At 44.8% G+C, this 20,358-nt stretch overlaps 1 protein-coding gene across 1 annotated transcript in view; it reads left to right on the forward strand.

Annotated features, from left to right (window-relative positions):
* LOC135396678 (protein unc-79 homolog) overlaps window positions 1-20,358 on the forward strand; it is a 206,547-nt gene that overhangs the window by 30,290 nt on the left and 155,899 nt on the right. Inside the window, exons 10-12 of the mRNA XM_064627777.1 lie at window positions 5,958-6,022; window positions 6,351-6,512; window positions 12,586-12,800. Coding sequence (XP_064483847.1) covers window positions 5,958-6,022; window positions 6,351-6,512; window positions 12,586-12,800 — 442 coding nt within the window. The remainder of the gene's footprint in view (window positions 1-5,957; window positions 6,023-6,350; window positions 6,513-12,585; window positions 12,801-20,358) is intronic.

Raw genomic sequence — 20,358 nt, forward strand, 5'->3', positions numbered from 1 at the left:
CAAATTGAAAGTTTTGTACAACAAATGCGAACCAAGGTCAAGTCCAGTACTGCTTACTTTACACTTGATAACATGCGTCGTGACATTATGGCAGGAGTGCTGATGTCGTTGATGTTGCGAGATTGTATGTTTTCGTGTTCTCACTAAAATGGAACCACAGCCGTGTCTCGTCATTGATGTGGCTCTTCAGGACATCGTCTCAGTTCGCTTCCTTCTAGATGAGCGCCACGACATGTGTAGTGGCACACAGTCTAATTTTGATGCTCGTGCAGCAGGCTATAACTCATTTCGATCACCAAGGAAACAAGATGCATGCAATAACCAGGGGCGGATTTAAGGGTCTGTCATGGGGGGGGGGGGGGGGGGGGGGGGGGGGGGCGGTGCCAAGGAAATTTCATGATTTGCGGCACAGCATCATCCAGGAAATAGGGTTTTTACATAGGGAACACAGCCGGCGGTCGCCCCCCCCCCCCCCCCCCCCCATCACCCTGCCCCCTCATTAAATCCGCCCCTGGGGCAATAACAAAGGCACAAATTAGCAGACAAGAAATAAGAAGGCACGGTTGGGGGTCGTCACCTCGTTGGTCAACAGAACGTTGGTCTTGTAAACTCTCGCGAAGCTGTGAAGAAAGTTTAGCCTGCCTTTTTTTTGCCTCGACACTTTTCCTCTCATGACGATGGTCATCTGCGTCTACTTGTGCTGCACGCAGGTGATGTCGTGTGTGTGTGGGGGGGTAACCACTTGAGGGCTCAGGTGGACACTGTGTCATGCGACGTGCATTGGCGTATGCAGGGTGTATGTCGTCGTTTCCGCACGAGTAGGATGTTTGTTTTCAAGCTGAGAACTACACGTCTTTCATTTGTTGGCTCAAGATAGCCCTCTGTGCATTTGCAGAACCGCGTGATTTTGTATAGAAAATCTCCGCATTATGTTTTCACTTTCGTTTGATATTCATTTCAGCATCTTCAGTGGCATAAGAACTACAACTACTTTCCTACTCTTTATCTTTAGTTGTTGCTGTCATTCCAATTCTTCTGTAACCTTTTTTTACTCCTTTTATTGCCAATGTGTTTCTATTTCTTTGTGAAGTGCACATTTTTTTTTTTCACTTGCATATTGTTGATGCGAGTAGTAGATGTGATTGCTTGTGCCGATTCTGAACTGATCCTTCGAGAGTGCAGATGGTAGGTTTTGCCCTCCAGGCTATCTGAGCTTGTGCCTATGAATAATTGTGCAGTAAAGCAAATATTATTCTTCAAGAGTTTATTCAAAAAAGCCACGGCACTGATTTGCGTGCCTTTGTCATCGGTGGGAAGGTAATTGGTTGTATGCGCAGGACTTCTACCGAGAGTTTTAAGGCTAATTTTTCAAAGGGCGCTAAGGTTGAAGCATTGAGATGGACCGGTTTAAGGGTGGTAGATTAACATTTGACATTGGTGATCGCGTTTATCGAAATGGAAAGGGGTCGGATAAGTTAGACGAAATCCTACGTAGGGATAACAGAAAAACCATATTGGGATATTTTGACAAAAGATTATCTCAACCTGACAGCAAAACAGGAACAGAAACTGAATACTTGGAGAACGTGTCAGAGGGAGCGCGCATGCTTGCTAAAAACGTATGGCTTATTCCTGGAGATCCATCTTTAGAGCTTTAAGTACAATCTATCAGTAAGAACACAGTGTAATGTTTGGCCTCCACCAAAGTTGCGAGCAGCAACTACTGCTTGGCGAAGTGCGCCAAATGAGCCCATAGTTCGTGGTTTAGCATCACGATCACCAACCCAACGATATCCGCCGGTGCAAGCTTTTTGGGCTACATACGCATCAATATCACCAGCTAAGGCAATCATAGCTTCATCACCCATATCATTAGCCAGTTCTTCTAATGGGTAACATGAGTAACATGGGTAACATGCTAGAGGTAATTGTCGGTGCTGTTGAGGGTTTCCAGAAATCGTCGTGAAGCACCATAAACATGCAATACCGGCCCTCCGACTGCGGATGTCAACGTCATATAAAACAATCTGTCGGCAGCGTGAACTCGTACGCTATAAATAGTGGCTGGGCTGCACATGTGATGTACAGGTCATAGTCCTGAATTTGTATCGTGTACGTTTTCAAGATCACTTGACCATTCTGGAATTCAAACCGCTTCAATTCACCAATTTTGTGGGCGTATTGCATTACTTCTTCTAGTAACAGGGGCCAGGCAGAGAGCAACTTGATTTTTCCCAGCATCAACACAGGCAATGACAGGAATTGTGATAGTTGGGTCATCGTATATAGCGACAACCCATGAAAACTCACCTTGGCTTTTATCAAGCGTTGCTTGCCATCCGTATGAGGGTACAAGAGGTTCTTTGTTTTGTGTGAAATCCTGATTCATTATTTTTTCAACACATCCCAGATCCCAAAGACTGAGTGACAGTAGTTTACTTTTCTGCTTTGAGCGCCAACCATTCTCAGCTTAGCAGTGTTTGTACAATTTAAAAAAAAATGTATCACCGAATTTCTAGTAGTCATATATTCATTCTAGCTATTATCTGCATTCAGTATAATATGGGTAGGGCATACTCACATTTGAGTACTGCCTACGGGAAATAGTGCTCACTAACTACAATGTTTAGTAATTACAATAACAAAGCATGCCATTAAGCACAGTAAATTTAAAAACATTGAGCAGAACCGACACGGAGCTTGTTGTGTAAAGTTGTCATCATCACCACTGTCTTCCATCGCATAGATTCTTTTTGCCGTCTGTTCCAGATACACGAAGGAATATTAAGAACAATGTGAACATTGTTGGAGTTGAACGGCTGGTTTGGGAAGCGGTGTGGAAAAGGAGTCTAATAGGAGATATGCGAAATGAAGCGCCCTCTCTTGCCCGTCAGCGAAAACGCCCTCGCGCCATTTTCGTCGAGGCGATGCTTGGAAAGCATGGCCCCGCTGTTCCGTTTTTGAAGCACGACTTCTCGGTGGAGTACAGAACATTTCGGCGGAATGTACGAACGACAAACAGTTCAGAAGTCTTTGCGTTGCCCCTGAGTAAGTTTGACTGAATAGTGGCAGCTGAAAAGGGCTTCTGTTGTCATCCTATGTGTAAGCGCCTCATGTACCACTGTGTTAGTAAAAGTTTGTTGTGCAGCAAGGCAGCAGCCGGCCTCATAGTGTAAACGACACTGCAAGCTTTTCGTTCTGCTTAGTAAAGAATCGTCTGATTACCACAACTTTTTGTTGTGAAAAGGACTTCGTATGTCGAAACTCTGAAGAACAAAACACAATGTTATTTAGTAATGATGAAGGTGTCACCAAACTGCTGCGCGAAGCTGTACTAGCAGGAATAAAACGACAAAAGGGTACGTATTCATGAATCGCTGTAACTGAGCACTAGGAAGAAAATGAAAAAACCTGAAGTGGTATCCTGTAGTTGAGGCTACTATCGGACCAGACTACAGCTTAACGAGTGAAGCTTAACATTATCGATCATGCAGAACTAATACGAGTATGCAGTCACTTTAGAATCAGACATTTGATGCTCGTTTATGCACCACTGATGCAGAACCTGAGAGGCAGACCCATAATGTGATATGAGTGATCCTGATTTGACTCTTTGTAAAATCACTGAACTTATGGTGAATTGTATCATAACCCGCAGGTGAATTGTCAAATGTGATAGATTGGAATATTGTTTTGCATATGTACCTTGTGCGCTCTTTTGACGTACATCCTAACTCCAAATAAGCATGTGCACAATAATTTGCGGTCTCTACATGTGTTCTCTACTGTGTTCCAGTTTCTCGTGCACAAGGGAAAGTAAGAAAAGAAATTAGTCGAGCCACTAAATAGGCCAGAACGCGAGAATAGGACATCATCTATGAATATTTGCTTTTAAATCTTATTTGTGTTTGTGTGTGTATTAAGGAAGGTCACTTCTTGTAGTTGGACAACGTAGGATAAAACCACTCTTATTACAGGTTCAGAATCATGGCATTTATGTTGACCAAATATTTATTTATTAAATAACATAAATAAATGTTGGTCATGAAGTCACATGCTCGACAAACGGGTCAAGTCGTGGCTTAAGGAGAGCAAGCAGCATTGATAGAACCAGATACCTTCCAACATCTAAATCTGAAACCTAATACTATATCGTCTAATTATATATCACAAATACCAAATGCAGCAGCACTACAACCGTGGCGTGGTTCCCAGAATCTCAAAACATTAACGAAGAGATTGCTGGGCAGAATGTGGCAAATGGTATGAAAAACTCCTGCATCAAAATACCCTTTTATAAGACCAGTATCTCGTTTAATCTTACCATCACAATAGCAGCTAAAACTAAAAAGTGAAGTATTGCAGAAAACAAAGTAAATGTAAATGCCGAACGTCGATGATAAATGCCGTGTGAGATCTCGCTGAAAATGGAATCGACCGGAAAACTGTAGGACTATATTTCTGCTGCTGAGACTAGACTTCTGAACTGTTTGTCATTTGTACATTCCGCCGAAATGTTCTGTACTCCACCGAGAAGTCGTGCTTCAAAAATTGCGGCCGTGGATTCCTCTTTAGCGGAACCCCCTCAAGCCGCGCTGCAGCTCGTGAGAGATCTGCCCTAGCCATGGCGGACGGGAGCGGCGCACTCGACAGATGGCGCTATTTCGCATATCTCCTATTGTGTTCCTGGTGGCCTGATGCTGAAAAAGAATGTGAAAAGTACATGCTTCATATGCAAGAGCATGATTATTCCCACGTGAGGCGCTGTAATGGTGGGCTAGAAGGCTGCGCTAAACCTAGCTCTTCTTGAGCAGACAACAGTGCCAGAATGCTTCCAGGCACTTCCATCACTGCAGCACCCATTTGCAACACACATGAATTCCTCAGCTGCCATTCCTTGGTTGTGCAGACATGTATGCGATAGTAGCACATTTGATCTGAAGAATATGTACAAGTCAGAACCAATTTTATTCACAATACAGAATAATCCACCGCTGATCGAAACTGTAGGAAATGAAGAAGAGAGGTTTCCTGGGTTAAGACAGGTAGTTTGCAGGAAATGTGTCCAAATTGACTATTTAACCTCTCACCTGCAGGGTAGTATCGATGGGACAATACCATATCCTGATTGTTTCAACTGTGTCAAAAGAAAAAAAAAAGCGCCTGTTTTGTCAGTAAAAAATCATCATATTTTTGTTATGAAATTTGAATGTACTGATTCTTTATTCTTGATCAGTGCATGTGCCACACAAGCTACAGGCACCAGTAAAATGATATTTGGGAAATCATGATTCTGGATATTCATCAGCTTCTTCAAATCATTTTTCTTCTCTTTGACTGGCTACACGTTTATCCCGTCTGTTAAAGAGCCCGAGGAATGTAACTGTTAGGGTGCAGATGAAGGGCCCCGGTTTGTGGCTCGTTACTGATCATCAGTGATGAAATGACCATATGAAGAAACTGTGTGTGCGTGACGTTTAGTTATCGTCTTTCCACAACAATTCGTCAACAGTGATTTTGTGTCAGTTCCAAAGGAATATGTGTTTGTCATTCTCTTGGTTTGTTGTTGCTTCCTGTGTGGCATGTGTGTGCACCAGTTGCTGTTTCAAAAAGCACACTAACCTGCATAGTCTGCAACTGACCGCTGCACAAAACATGTGACTTGCCTTGCCGGCACAAAGTAAACACACTAAACGAAGATCTCTTTCATTCAACATTGGCTTCGACACCACGTCATGGTTCTACCCTGTGGGCACAACAGCGATAGGTAAAGGAAATTCTCTTTAGTTTTTCTGACCACTTATGCTTTATTGACAGCCGTTATCCACTGCCTGTTAAGGTAGTAATAAGCATCTTCATACACTCAGTACAACCAGTCCGTGCTTGACTGACTGCCGTGATTTCACGCAAAGTTTAGATAAGTTGTGTTTTACACTTGTTTCTTGGAAAACTCTCAGGTTGGAAGCCCTTGACGTGCCAAAGAGAAAACTGTCTGGGCCCTGAAAATGGTGAAGCTTATAAGGCGAGTTTGAGTTAATAGGATAAAGCACGACTTATGTATTTGATATTTCTTTATTAATATACTGCGCAAAATGTTAGAGATACGAAGTGTATAGAGAAAGCATATGCAGATTTTGTCTCCTGTACCCTGCTGTCCACCTTGCACAAAATTGAGGATGCTACGCAACTAGAATCTTGGTTCGAACTCTGAATTCATTTATCTGAAAAGCAGGACTTGCAAGCAAAGTTTTGGATGGGTGTTGCATGTGGTAAATTATTGGGAGCTGCAGTAAACATTATATCGTGTAACGATATATTGAGTACATGTACATTTTTCATGCGTGCAACAGATGTGCTTGGACCATTCCATTGCCATTGCATCAGGGGAGCGACCACCACCCCTCTTTGTGTGCCGAGACTGTGCAGACCAAATCAGAAGGGAGCATGGTCCAAACCACCTCATGGATGTCTTGCTCCCCATGCAACAAGTTTCACTTGCTTGCGAAAACAAGGTACAGTGAGGCTCATTTATATACTTGATACAGCTTAATCGCAACATGACAAACATCAGTTGAATATTAACATATGAATACAGAAGCGTTGTTTTCTAATTTCAAATTTTTCTTTGGAAACCTTGGAAACCTATGTGTTACAGCTTCATCTACCTCATAGAACAGAAGGTCCAAAACAGCATGTTCAATACTAGCTGGTAGTGTTACCAAGCAGCACTGTCCCAAGGCCAGGCTTGGCTGGAGCAGGGTGGATGTGAAACCCCCAAGGAGCGCTGTCTGAAGATCTCAATAGCCAGAAAAAAATTTTGCTATAGGCATAAAACTCATATGGCATTAGTTGAAATGAAAGCACCACTGAATACAAATGTTGTGGAAAAGATGGCGCGAGTGCCATATACGGCATCGCCGAGGATTGCGGTTCTGCAGCGCCAATGAATGGCGCTGTTCCGAACTATGCATTACATACTGTTAAGGACCATGGTCGTGGTTTCATGTGTGACATCACACGTGAGATCGTGGTGAAACTGTATATTTTCCTGTCAAAACGACAAATGCGGAAGTCATTATAATTGCTAGAGCAAGAAGAGAGTACTTGCTACATTAGTTCTTCTTCATAACCTGTGAGCTGAGGTGTGTTCATCAACTGGGATTGGAACCGAAACTGAACCTGAACCGAAAACTGCTAAAAACCTGTATTTTTTGCTGAACCGGAACTGAACAAAAAAAAAAGTAGGCAGTTACCGGATCGTGACACGGTTGAGACGTAATGTGCGTTGTAAGACAACGGAACTATGATTTACGCAGCGGATTGGGCCACATTGCGAAACAAATTCAAAACCGAAACTGAACAAAACAAAACTGCAACACAAGTGCGCAGGGTATTTCGTATTTCCTTCTCGCAGCTATTGCGTTCATTCAGTAGTGGTCCGTCAATGCTTGATTTCACCAGCTGAAGTAACACTGATCATTCATCGGGCACTTTGGACACTAAATGTAAGTTGAAATGACATTCTAAACACAATTGTGTTGGAGATCGTGCTATGGCGAATCAAATTTCTTGCTCCCAAAGGAGAAAAAGTAGTGTCTGACTGCGCGTCCGGGAAGGCACCGTTTGGTCCAACGGGTCAAACTTTGAGCCAACACTGAGCGTGCACAATATGTAATGTTTGATGGCACAAGGCACTATTGAATTTATGAATATATGTGGTCAGAAAGTACAAGAAGCGCCATTGGTCTTGTTTTGTTTGTTCTTCCTTTTCCTGTTGTAGGCTTCCTTGTATGCAATTTTTTTTGTCCAGCAACCCCATGTTTTCATTTTGGGCTGTGAAAATAACGACCAGTCCCTGAGCAGGATGTAACAGGGTGTATGCGATGAGTGAACATAGAGAGCATAGTATGCTACCGTAACGTTACAGTTTGAGAATCATAAGGATGTGCTTGCTTTTAACCCATGGCAATCTCATCAAAATTCGTGTACCTCACCGCTTTAAACCGGTTCAAATCGATATTTTGTGTTGCTGCGGAGCTGTACCCAAACCAAACCAATATTCCTGAACCTGAACCCGAACCGAACTGAAAAAAAAAAAATAACGGTTCCGATTCCTGCTCATCAGTGAGCCATCCCATATTCTGAACATATGTCATTTCTTCCATTCCGTCTTGTCTGTCTCACCAGCACTTACTGTGCCAACGCATGTTTCCAGTGTCCATGAAGGATTTTCTAAGTGCAAGTCATTTTTATGTTTTGCAGTTTGCCTCATGAGGACAACAGATTATTTCATTGTAAAAATGCAGTCAGTCCTTTACAACGAACTCCACGGGGATGCGGGAAATATTCGTTGTAAAGGTGACTTCGTTAAAAAGGAATGTGCATCAATATTATAGTCTAGACTGTCCGCACTAGTCACGATGCTATCATATATGTGTGTAAACGGACGTGGACGGAAGTGGCGTGAACGAACATGGGGTCGTAGCCAAAATGAAGCTTTAGGTGTACTACTTCCGTTCACAACTTCCTTCACAACACATCAATATAGCAGCGAAATTTCTGAACACGAGCTTTCTTTGAACACAAATCTTTGTCACTGGTGCTTGGTTTTAATCGTCGCTGCTGTCCTCTGCGTCTTCCATTGTGTCAACGTGATTGTCGAGCTGGATTTCCTCGCAGATGGCTGCATCACTGTTCAGCTGTGACCTCACTGTCACTTCATCATCCGCGGTGATGAAGTCTGTCGGCGTAAGTCCCTCAGGGATGCCAAACGCATCCATGTAGCCATCCCACACGTCAAGGATCAACGCGTCGTCCTCGTGCGACACCTCCGCTTCGTTCATGCTGACTTCCTGCGTGAAACCAGCTTTCCTCCAGCAGTTTTTTATGACCTCTGATGTCACGTTCCGCCAGGCTCCGGTTATCGTCTCGATAGCCTGACGCACATTGATCTCAGTGGGCCTCTGAACTTCGTTCTTGATGTTAAGTAAGATTCGCTCGAGCATCCTTTTCCGGTAGTGCGCCTTCGTCGAGCGAATGATCCCCTGGTCCAGCGGTTGGAGCAAGGACGTGCAGTTCGGCGGCAGCATCACAACCTTCACATTTGTCATTCTCGGAAGTTTTGAATGAGCAGAACAGTTGTCAAGCACGAGGGCGATCTTCTTCTTCTCCCTTTTCATCTTGTTATCGAGCTTGGCCAGCCAGTCGGTAAATATCTCTGTTGTCATCCACGCATTCTTGTTCCAGTAATAATCAGCTGGGAGGCTGATGACATGCTTAAAAGCGCGTGGGTTGCGGGACTTGCCGATGACCAGCGGCTGCAGCTTTGCGGAGCCCGTCATGTTGCAACACAGAAGGACCGTAATCCTCTCCTTTGACTTCTTCCCGCCTTTGCACTTCTCACCTTTTACGGCCATCGTGCGCTCGGGCAACAGTCTGAAGAAGAGTGCAGTCTCGTCTGCGTTGAACTCGTCCTCGGGGTCGTACTCGGAGAGTAGTTTCGCAATTTCTTGCTCTCTCCATCCCACAGCGATGGCTTGAGGAGCGGACTTTTCTTCGTCGGCGAGTCCTCTGAACACAATGTCATGCCGAGCACGAAAGGCTCGGAGCCATCCTTCAGAGCCCTTGAACTTGTCATCAACGCCGTATATGCACGAAAAATCTCTGGCCTTCGCGCACAACATGGGTCCAGACACTGGTATGTCCTGGGATCGCATTTCCCGAAACCACTTGTACACCGCCTTATCGACGTCTTCGAAGTTAGCAGCCCGCATTCTTTTCCGTGATGGTGCTCCTCCGCTGTTGGAACGTTGCTAGGAACGTTGACAGTGTGGATGCGCTGATTCCGAACTCCCTGGCTACGTCGCATTTCTTTCTTCCGGTGTCAACCGCGTTCAAAACGGCCATTTTCTCCTCCAGGGAGAACTGCTTTCGTGTCGTGGACGCTTTCTTCGTAGCCATCGCGGACAACTGGCGATCTCTGGCAGACTAGCCTTATGAATACCGGCCAGCTTCTCCCCCTTTTTAACATGCCCGAAAGGGTGATTAACCTTCATCTCCAGCACGTGTTATGCCCCATTCAACCCGGTCAGGCCAGCAGTCAAAATTCCAAAACCCTCTGTGGACTCTTCTTTTTGCTATTCATATGCGGTCATCTCCAGTAGTGACTCAGAAGGGCACATGACCTCCGCCCGCGTCTTCCGCTAATTCGTTCACAACACCGCGCGTATGCCGAAAACGAGGACCATGGTGTGACTCATGCGCAGGCGGCCGAACTACGCTGTGCGTCTCATCGCCACGTGTGCTTCCCGAACTTCGTTGTATGCGTCGTGCGCTTCGCCCATCGGACCGAAAAATAACTTTGTTATTTCGGTAGTTTCGTTGTAAAGGAATTCGTTCTAAAGGTCGGAAATATACATTGCGCCCTATGGGGCGCTGACGGGACCGTGAAAAACTTTCGTTGTAACGGTCTTTTCGTTATAAAGGCGTTCGTTGTAAATGACTTTGACTATAATCTGACTGTACATGTGAAGATAAGCATGCATGCCTTGTGTTAAACCAATACATTAACACATACAGTAAACCCCCGATAACTCGAAGTCGTAAAAACTGGAAAGGCTATCGAGATAAGCGGGGTTTCGAGTTAAGCGAACAGCGAAAATTACGGTGCCACAATGCGCAATGTTATGAAACGTAAAAAAGTAAAGCGTTACTATGGTAAAAGGGCGTGTAAACAATTTCGAAACCATTTATTTTTCAACATCATCTGAGAGGGAAGAACTCCGTAATAGCAGTCTGCATAGCATTCATGTCTGGGAGCAAGAAAGCATCTTCAAGCACTTTAATGCAACACATGAGACGCTCCTCCCCGCACGTTACTACCGAGGGCACTCTTGACGATTTCAGTGTCACTCATTTCACCGCTTACTGGAACATTGACGTTGTAAAGCGCATAGTCCTCGATGTTCAAGTCCTCTAAGCCACTCTCCCCACAACATGCGAGGCGCATCACGTTGCACAATTCATGACAGCCGCTGAACTTGTCTGCTGGTTGCGGTACGGCAGTGGAAGACGAGAAACCTGCATGAACAGAACAGTTCATTATAGCTGCTTGATGAACTTGCTGCCAGACCTTTGATAAGGGCCACCTTCCGCTCCAAAATCAGGTACTTACATGTGCGTTGTTCAGCCATCATGGCAGAGGTCGGCGAAGAATGAAACGAAACTGAGACGACTGACACAGACACTCAGACGAATGCAGAGGATGAGGAGGAGTGACGTTGGGTGGAAAGGGGAGTGTGGTCTGCCTGCCCAGCGCCTCCTGTATTACTGAATGCCTCTCCATTGGGTCAGAGGTGCCATACTGCGCATGTGTATTATAGTAGAACCTCGTTAATTCGAACTCGGATAATTCAAATTCCCGGTTAATTCAAACAAATTTTGAAGTTTTGTGTTTCGTGAACAATAGTTCGGTAGGGGAGAAATCGGAACAGTTTGGAGGCCACTCGTTTCTTTCGTATTAGTAAACCCCCACAGTGCAAAGTGACGCTAAGCACTGTGGGATTTTCTGAACTCGTTTATTCTCGTTGTGTGGGGCATTCTATTCAGTTCTGAAGGAAACAGCCAGACCATGCGAGCCCAGGGCGATTTAAGAAATTCTGAGTTCTTTGGATAAATCCAAAAACAGTAAGAAAACACCAGGGGATGTTTACTGGAGTTTATCGGAAGAAAACCGAGAGGTCGGGACCCTACCTATGAGCCAACCGTAAGTCATGTCATCGGGAATGCTGGACTGAATAGCGGCTTTTTTTTCCTGAACCAAACCAATATTTTTGTTTTCTTGGAACTTAACCTGAATCGAAGCTAATGGAAAATACTGTTTTGATGTTCATGATGTGATCACCCTTACCCTGCACCACCTACTCATCCAAAATCGTGGAAAATTCATGGGAAAACCACGCAGACTGACCCTGAGTAAAGCAATGGAGGAGATTGTCCTCTAGTGTACGGGTCTTTCCTCCTCTTAGTTCTCATCAACTTCAGCAAAGCAGTTCCTTGGAATTGTTTTATTCTGATGGAGACACCCTTCTCCACTGCCCTAAAAATAGGGGTGCCAGGGGATTATTTACACCATTGTTATAGCTTAGCACGTCCGCAGCGTTCTAAATATGAAATGCTTGGCATTTCGCAAGACATCCACCCTTAGCTGCACAAATGTCAGCTGCAAGTCAAGCGGCATGTCAGCTTTACTCCATCTTCCTTCTGTCCAGGCAAAAGCAGAAATTCAGGGTGATACAGCAATTGTTGAACTTGTCAGCACAATCCAGCCTGTAATAAGCATGAAGCTTTCATTGATTTAGTGTGTGTACTTAATCTATGGCATGCTTTGATCAGAGAATTGACACTGATGCACACAATGGGGAGCCTAGTGGTGTCTGTTCTGAGTTGGACCGCACTGCATGTGATTGTCCCACTAAATTTTGAAGCAAGTTATAGTTAAAATGGTGTTCAGTGCCATATGTCTTTCAGACGACAATAAGGACTAAGGTAGCATCAACACTACGGACATTTTTTTTCTCTTTCCAGAACTGCAACTCGCGTGATAAATCTGCAATGATAACTTGCTTCTCACTGGAGTGTGCAAGCTTCAATGGAAATCACCCAATCCGATACTGCAACACATGCTTCAATGCACGTCATACAAATGAGAAAGGCACCAACCACGTGGCTCTCAAACCGATCCCAAGCCCATGGTCAATGGGTCGGGAAACACTCCTGTACTTTGTGGAAGCCATTGTGAGGTAAGTTTTTGTTTACTTGCACCACATTTTCTTACCTATATAGGCTTGTACTTTAAGGAAGCACGTTTCCGAGTACTCTGTGCACTATAAAATATTAAGCAGCATATCACAGCATACATAGGGCCCTCAATTTTCGGGTTTTATTTTTTGTGAAAATCGGGGGGTAAATATCTGGTTGAAAATCAGGCCCTGCCAAACAGTGTAAAATCGGGTGATATACTGAGAAGTGATGTATTTTCGGGCGAAAAAAAGATACTTTTATGTGCTGAAATTAATTAATTAATTAGTAATTGGGGGTATACGTCGCGAGACAACTGAGATCATGAGCGATGCCACAGCGGTCGGTCTGTGGAGTGTTGAAATTAAGTGAAAGAATATTTATTAAGAGACTGGTAGATAATTCACTGTATAACCACTGTATCCATTACTATATCCATCGATGAGCGTTGAAAGCATGCTCGCGCTCGCGTTGGTATGCCTCGTATATCGTTGGCTGTTGCTGCTTCCTCTTTACTACTCCGCATACTTTGCTGATACAAGATACTCCCTACAAGATTTGAAAGTTGGCTTCACCTAACACTTCCGTGTATTGCGGGCAAACCCACTTCAAGGAACGCCGAGCGTTGCTTAACTCTGTTCCTTCGCTGTTTAGCGTGATTTTTCCTGATTCCTTTACTATTTTTGGTAACAGCACAAGCGTATATGAAGAGGGGAGTCAAGTCTTGTAGATCACATAAACAAAATACAGAAACCGACACTGAAGATCTTCAGTGTCGGTTTCTGTATTTTGTTTATGGTAACAGTACAAGAAAGGGTCTCGTCGACGTCCACGGAAAGCACTAACAGTACAAAAATCCAACACTGAAGTTTTCAACTTACTTATTGACACAAGCTTTCATGTAGCCGACTACATTTCTTCGGGTGTGAAAAACACAGAGCATTTTTGGTACGAAACCAGGGTATTACTTTGGTTGGCGTTGCCATTCTGCAAGGCGGCTTCACCTCATTATTGAAACGGATTTTGAGGGACAAGGGACCCAGTCATGGCCCCATTAATCTAACTTATCACTAAACTAACCAAGTTGATGATGTCTTAGGTTAGTTTAGTGAAGTTAGGTTAGATTAATAGGACCATGGCCGCTTCGATAATGACGTTGGGAGTGTGATGCAGGCTGCCACAGCCGCACTAATCTAACGTAACACGTCACTAAACAAAGTGCATGATGTCATAGGTTAAAGATGGCTTTCCCGTAACACAAATAAATGAATCGAAAAGTTCCGCTAAATCTACAAACGTACACTTAAAGCAACACTAAGCATTCGTTGAAGTTTGCTTGACCGCAATACACAGAAGTGTTAGGCGAAGCCAACTTTCAAATGGTGACCCCCTACCAAAGGAACATTTTTCACGCTAGAAATCGGACCTGCATGCAAGCGTCTACAAACCCGACGTGTTTTGTTTACTTCACCAGCAAGACGCGGCGCGGTCGCGCGATTGCTGTAGTTCGCGCGTGTGCGGATCAAGTCCTTGGTTTGCACTTCCGCAAGCACGGCTTACGGGTTTTATCGGGTTAAGCCCGAACTATTTTCATGTAAATCGGGGGGTAAAAATGGGCTTTATCGGGTTTTACCCGAAAACTGAGGGCCCTAAGCATACATTACATACCACATTTGCTTGACTCTAGCGCGCCCCCGAATGTAACGTGCAGACGTACATATCTCCCAAAAATCTAAAAACTAACTCAATGTTGATTCTACTGCACAGATTACACACATGTGTCTCTGGTACGCCCAAAGCATGCAACAATCCTCTATTCTCTTTTTCCGACTGCACAATCACCTCCTGCTTGAAACATGCTTCGTAGTGAAACTGTTTTTGGGGCACGACTAGGCCTGCGATGTCTGACGGTGAAGAGCCGAGTGGCGTGGCAACCGGTCTGAGGCATGCTGCGTTATCTTCCTTGTGCATCAGTGTGTACCATGTGGTGAACCAACGCAACTGAGCCCTGCCGTGCAATGTCAAGAGTAGAGCACGCACAACTCCGACGTGAAGTGTGCCTACTGCTGCCAGAGCACACTTATGTGCACAGCCCAAAGTCTTTGAGCGTGCACGCTCGCTCGTCCCATGTGAATGAAATGCTTCTAAAACTCGTAAATAGGGCTGTGCGAGTACTCACTTTCGAGTTCGAGTCGAGTCGAGTCGAGTCGATCTCACACTCGACTCTAACTCAACTCGACAAATGATTACTCGTCAACTTTCAAGTACAGTCAACCCCCGATTTATGAACACCCTCGGTTACCCGAAAAATCGTTCATAAATCGAGGGATTCATAAATCGAAAATTCCATTAAGTGAGTACCATCGAGCAAATGGAACAGTATTTCAGAGTTGATATTGTGTTTATAAATTATAATGCAATATATTGTGTAATTTTGCTTTGGACCATGCCTTCTGCTGTATCAGTCTCACAAAACACATATGTTAGCGCATTCACACTCTGTTTATTATGCAATACTGAATAGTTTAATTTTGCTTTGGACCATGCCTTCCGCTGTGTCAATTGAGGTCAGGAACACTTCTGCAAAAACCCGTTTGTTGTTCGGATTTCTAGGGGTTAAGAACCGAGGGTGCAATACCTCGAAAATGTTTTGTCTGTTCAGGCATCATTCATAAGACCACGAATAATCCCTTTGAAAGTTTTTGTTGGCCTCTTGTTGGCCTCGGAATGATCCGTTCATAAATTGAGGACAAAAACGCTGCGCATCTCCTAGTTGGTTCCCAGAAATTCCATTCATTATTCGAATATCGAGGTTCATAAAACGAGGGGAAAATGCATGTAAAAAGTTTGGTTCCTTGTGCTAGTGTTCATAAAACGAGGGAATTCATAAATGGAAGGTTCATAAATCGAGGGTTGACTGTACTTGATATTGTTTCGAACTCGCGTTAGATCCACATTAAAATCCATCACATATAACCTGTCGTAACGATTCCACCATTTGAAAACACGCATTCGGCGCAGCCGTGATCGCTGTCATAATTCCGCCATCTTGTTTTCACTACGGTGAAACTTGCGTATAACGATATCGGCAGTTATCGCTAATTTAGTCGTTATGCCAGGGATATCGTTACAGGAGGGCTTACCTAGGTCAGCGCCATCCTATGGAAGTCGCACGTTATCCCGCGAGCAACGCTAATGACGGACGCTATGAAAGAGGGTGGAAATTCCAATATTCTTTTGAAAATCGCTCGTTTGCTTTGATTGCTTTTGGTTGCGGATGGAGATAAGCAAAACGTCACTTTCAACTGAGCCGAGGTGGGCGACGTAATGGGCAGGCAGCACGCGGTGCACGATAAAATTCTTGAGAATGTTGACATCATGAAGCGTGCTTACGCATGCACCTTCAACTTTTTCGTATGTACGCTCTCGGATCATTTTGCGCTTCATACTTGTGCTGTCGACTGCGATATGCAGTGCTCGATGGACGCCATTCTTCCGCAGTGACGATCCTCGATGATCGCTAACTTAACATCCATGTCTATTGCTTTCTGTTTCTTCGGCTGAGACGCTATCGTTGGCAGAGGTACCGATAATGCGTCAAAGCAGGAAGTGGCAGCAGAAATGTTGTGAACAGGAGGTCACCAGAGTACGACTGACCGTCTCCGAAGGGAATCTTTATTTCTGGGACTTCCGTACCGAAAAGGTGCAAAGGTGGGAGGCGCTGGAGAAGGTGATCTCCGTCTTCATTAGATGGCGCAGCATGAGGACAACAGACAAGTGGGAGACTGCTCGAACGGCGCGAGCTTGTCGGTCCTAGAGTCACTAGTCGGTCCAACTCCGGACCGGTTTTAGTCCTTTGTGCTACCCACGTGGATGTGTTTTTGCGCGCGCCGAGCATGGGCCTCTGAGGAGCAGCAAGGATACGACGTGTACGTGAACAAGATCTGTGGAAGGGTGCAACACCGGACAGTGCACTGCCAAAGCGCGAGCGTATGGGAGTCAAGTACTGCTGTATGAGTACCATACCTGCCAACACTCCCGATTCATCCGGGAGACTCCCGGATTCGGACCGGTTTGTACGATTGTACGGCCGAGAAGCAAATCTCCCGGAAAATGCAGTTTCCCTCTCTATATCTTAAATGCCTACTTTTTCTCTGGGCACATAGACGAAAACGTCAATCCAATACCAGCCCAATTGCCATCGGCATCGCTGCCGCTTCCTCTGTGTTACGGAGTTCAGGGGTTCTGGTCATGGTTCTAGTTCTAGCACTTCGCAAAGAGAACCTCGACCTCGCAAAGAGAACAGAGCCATAGTTTTGTGTCCTCACGTTCTTTTGAGAAAGTGTCATAGCCTTGCCACAGCTTGACACCCACATAGTTTCTTGGAGAGGGCAAAGTTTGTTGCTGCAAAACTTGTGCCCGATGAGCCTGCTGGGGTGAAGTGTGCTCCTGTTATATATGCAAATAAAAGCCACCCAACATCGGCTTTCTCCCCCCCCTACACACACACACACGCTTTTGAAATCTCCCTAATTTGGATGTTCCCAAGTTGGCAAGGATGGAGTACTCAGAATGGCGAACTTTATCGTTATGCACAGGTCCAGTCTCTATAGAAGCAATGTATGTTTTGACGGTGAAAGTAAAAACGATTGTTCTACGGGGTATACTATTGTTGCGCGAGGGACCGTTGTGCACGGGTTTTACTGTATTAGCTTCCGCTAACATCGACTTGGCTACGATCTGAGTAGGGGCTACGAATGGCAAACCGGCTTCAACTGGCTACTGTTGGCTATGGAGGCGTCATGCGCTCGGAAGCGTTTCTGACATGGGAGGAGCGCATTTCGTAGTTTCGTTTCTTCAGCGGGAGCGTCTTTTTCAGAGTTTCTCGTTTCTGCTAGTTCATAAAACTCGGGGATGTCTGACAAGAATGAAGAAAGTGCACCTGCACAACAACCGAAAAGGGCTAGCAGCCTTGTGTGGGACTACTTTACGAAAATTTCCAGTATGAACACCTTGTGCAATGTATCCTTCAGCACTTTGAAGACACCTGGTTCAACGACGGCTCTTGTGCATATTTGAATGTTGACCCAGCAGCAACAGCAGAATATAGAAAGAAAAATGGGGGCAGCATCCGTTCGGCGAAGCAGCCAAAGATAACAGATATTTGGAAACAAAATGAACCGCTTCAAGCGGATGGCCAGGGAATATACTTAGCCATACTGGCCACCTCAGTGCCAAGCGAACGGGCATTTTCGTCTTCGGGGAACAGTGTGACCACAAGAAGAGAATGTCTTAAACCGCACCTTGTAGAAAGACTAGTTTTCCTAGACAATAACTTGTAAATCTCTTTATGATTCTTATGGTTGCAACAGACATTCAACAATGTTGTCCTTAGATGGCACATTGTTTTAAAGGAGCAGTCTAGGGGCACACAATTTTGTTTCTGCTTTTGTTCGCTATGAAATGTTAGGTGCCCGAAAACTGTTTTCCCACAATTAGCACAACCGTAGCGAACTTGCGACGTTTACTAGTAATGCAAAAATATCAAAATTTTCGATATCGATAAATATCAATACAGTTGAACCTCTCAATAATGAACGTCGATTTAACGAAATCCTCTGTTTAACGAAGAATTTCGGTCACTCGTATCCCATAGACGCCAATGTCTTTTTGCGCTCGATTTGACGAAATACATTTGTTTGGTCGCCTCTATTTAACGAAGTCTCTGGGCGATGAAAGCCTTCTGCACATGTCTTTCCACTTCACCACGAAGAAGACGAGGAGAAACCTTCCCCTCTCCGTTGTCCTCAAGCGAGTTTTCATTGGTTACTGCGGCTGTCACGTGCAGTAGGCACACCGTGAGAGGAGCGTGTAGACATGTGCGCCGCCGTTGCCGGTAATTTTCAGTAGCCGCTGCCGTTTTGAAACTGGTGCGAGGGCCTCATCGCACCTGTTTTCTGACACGAAAACGTTGCTGGCCTCTCGCGATGTCTAATTTGCTTTTGTTGATACCGATGACAGTAGGTTGTGGTTTTGTGCCGTTTGTTTACTTGTTTTTGCTCACGCCGCTGACGCTGACGGTGGTAAAATGGCCATGACGCCGCTGCAGGCCAAAGTTCCATCGGCGCAAACGTCTATGTGTTATGTACCCATTTTTCGTTCTTTCGGTATTCTGCGGCGGTGTACTCTCGTACTTTCCGGAATTGTACATCATGTGTGTCATGTGCAAGTGAACCAACCAAGAAACGTCGATACGTGAGCGCGCAGGAGAACGAGGAGAAAGCAGTAGAGGCCATCCGGAGTTGCGAAAGTTACGAATGCTCCAAGCAATATTCTGCATAAATTACATGTTACCTAATTTAGCTTGATATTTTGTGCCCTTCATAGCTTGATACCTGTTTTATGACAAATGGCGTTTTGCGGTCGCGGCGCAGGTAGTGGCGGCGGCCAGCTTTGTTGCACTTGGCATGTTCCATTTAATGAATTTCTCCATTTAACAAAACAAAGAGCCAGCATTTACAAATTCATTATATAGAGGTTCAACTGTTGTTCAAAGTTGATTAAAATATAGATATTTATATCGATAAATTATTTATATACGTATCGATATTTTATCAATATACGACGAACAGCGTGCATTACGAGTACCAATGATGATATGTCCTCAATTATCGTGTTAGAAAGACTGGGGAATAATGGACCTTTTTCACGATGGCCTATGCGCATGCGTATGACCTTGAGGCGCCAAAGAGGGTTATCTCCGTCTTCACTAGATGGAGCAATATGGGGACGGTAGAAGTGGCGACCAGTGGGGAGACCGCACGAACCGCGCGAACGCGTCGGTCCCACTCCGGACCGGTTTCGGTTCTTTGTGGTACTCATGTGGATTTGTTATGACGAACGCCGATCATGATTCGTTGGAGAGCCGCTAGGATACAACGCATATGTGACAAAGGTCCAATCAGTAGGGGTGTGCGAGTACCAAACTCTGGTCTGCGAATAGTTTTCAAATGTCTAAAATTCACAGCGAATTGAGTACGAATATTTGGATCAGGATTTCGAGTACTTTCGAGTAATACGAAATGACATGTTAAGCATTCCTTATTTATTTCCTTCTCACAAACAACACACATTTTGAAACATAGGTGACATAGTTTAATTTGAACAGTCTCAGCACAGTAAAATTCACTTCACACAGTTCTTAGTCCAGTCTCAACACTCTGGAATACTCTCAGCACAGTTTGTAATTCAAAAGTTGTCAGCTGCCTGACATGCTCAGGCTCTCCACCCACGGCAGATTTCGAGCTGCAGCCTTAAAATTCTGGGCATTATCGGTTATCACCGCGGTTATGATGTAGGTGGGAAACTTCTCCAGTAGTACGTTCCAGCCTTTCACCATATCGCAGAGAACCAATTATATTTGCGTCGCAGTATGCCTTCCCGAAAAACTACACATGTCCAAGTTATACCTTTTCGCTTGAAAGCTGTGATGAACGAAGTGGCATGTTAGGCTTATGAAGCTAGCGTTCGATTGTGACATCACCATGTCGGACGTGAATT

The sequence above is a fragment of the Ornithodoros turicata genome, chromosome 6 (assembly GCF_037126465.1).
Source record: "Ornithodoros turicata isolate Travis chromosome 6, ASM3712646v1, whole genome shotgun sequence".
Lineage (NCBI taxonomy): Eukaryota > Metazoa > Arthropoda > Arachnida > Ixodida > Argasidae > Ornithodoros > Ornithodoros turicata.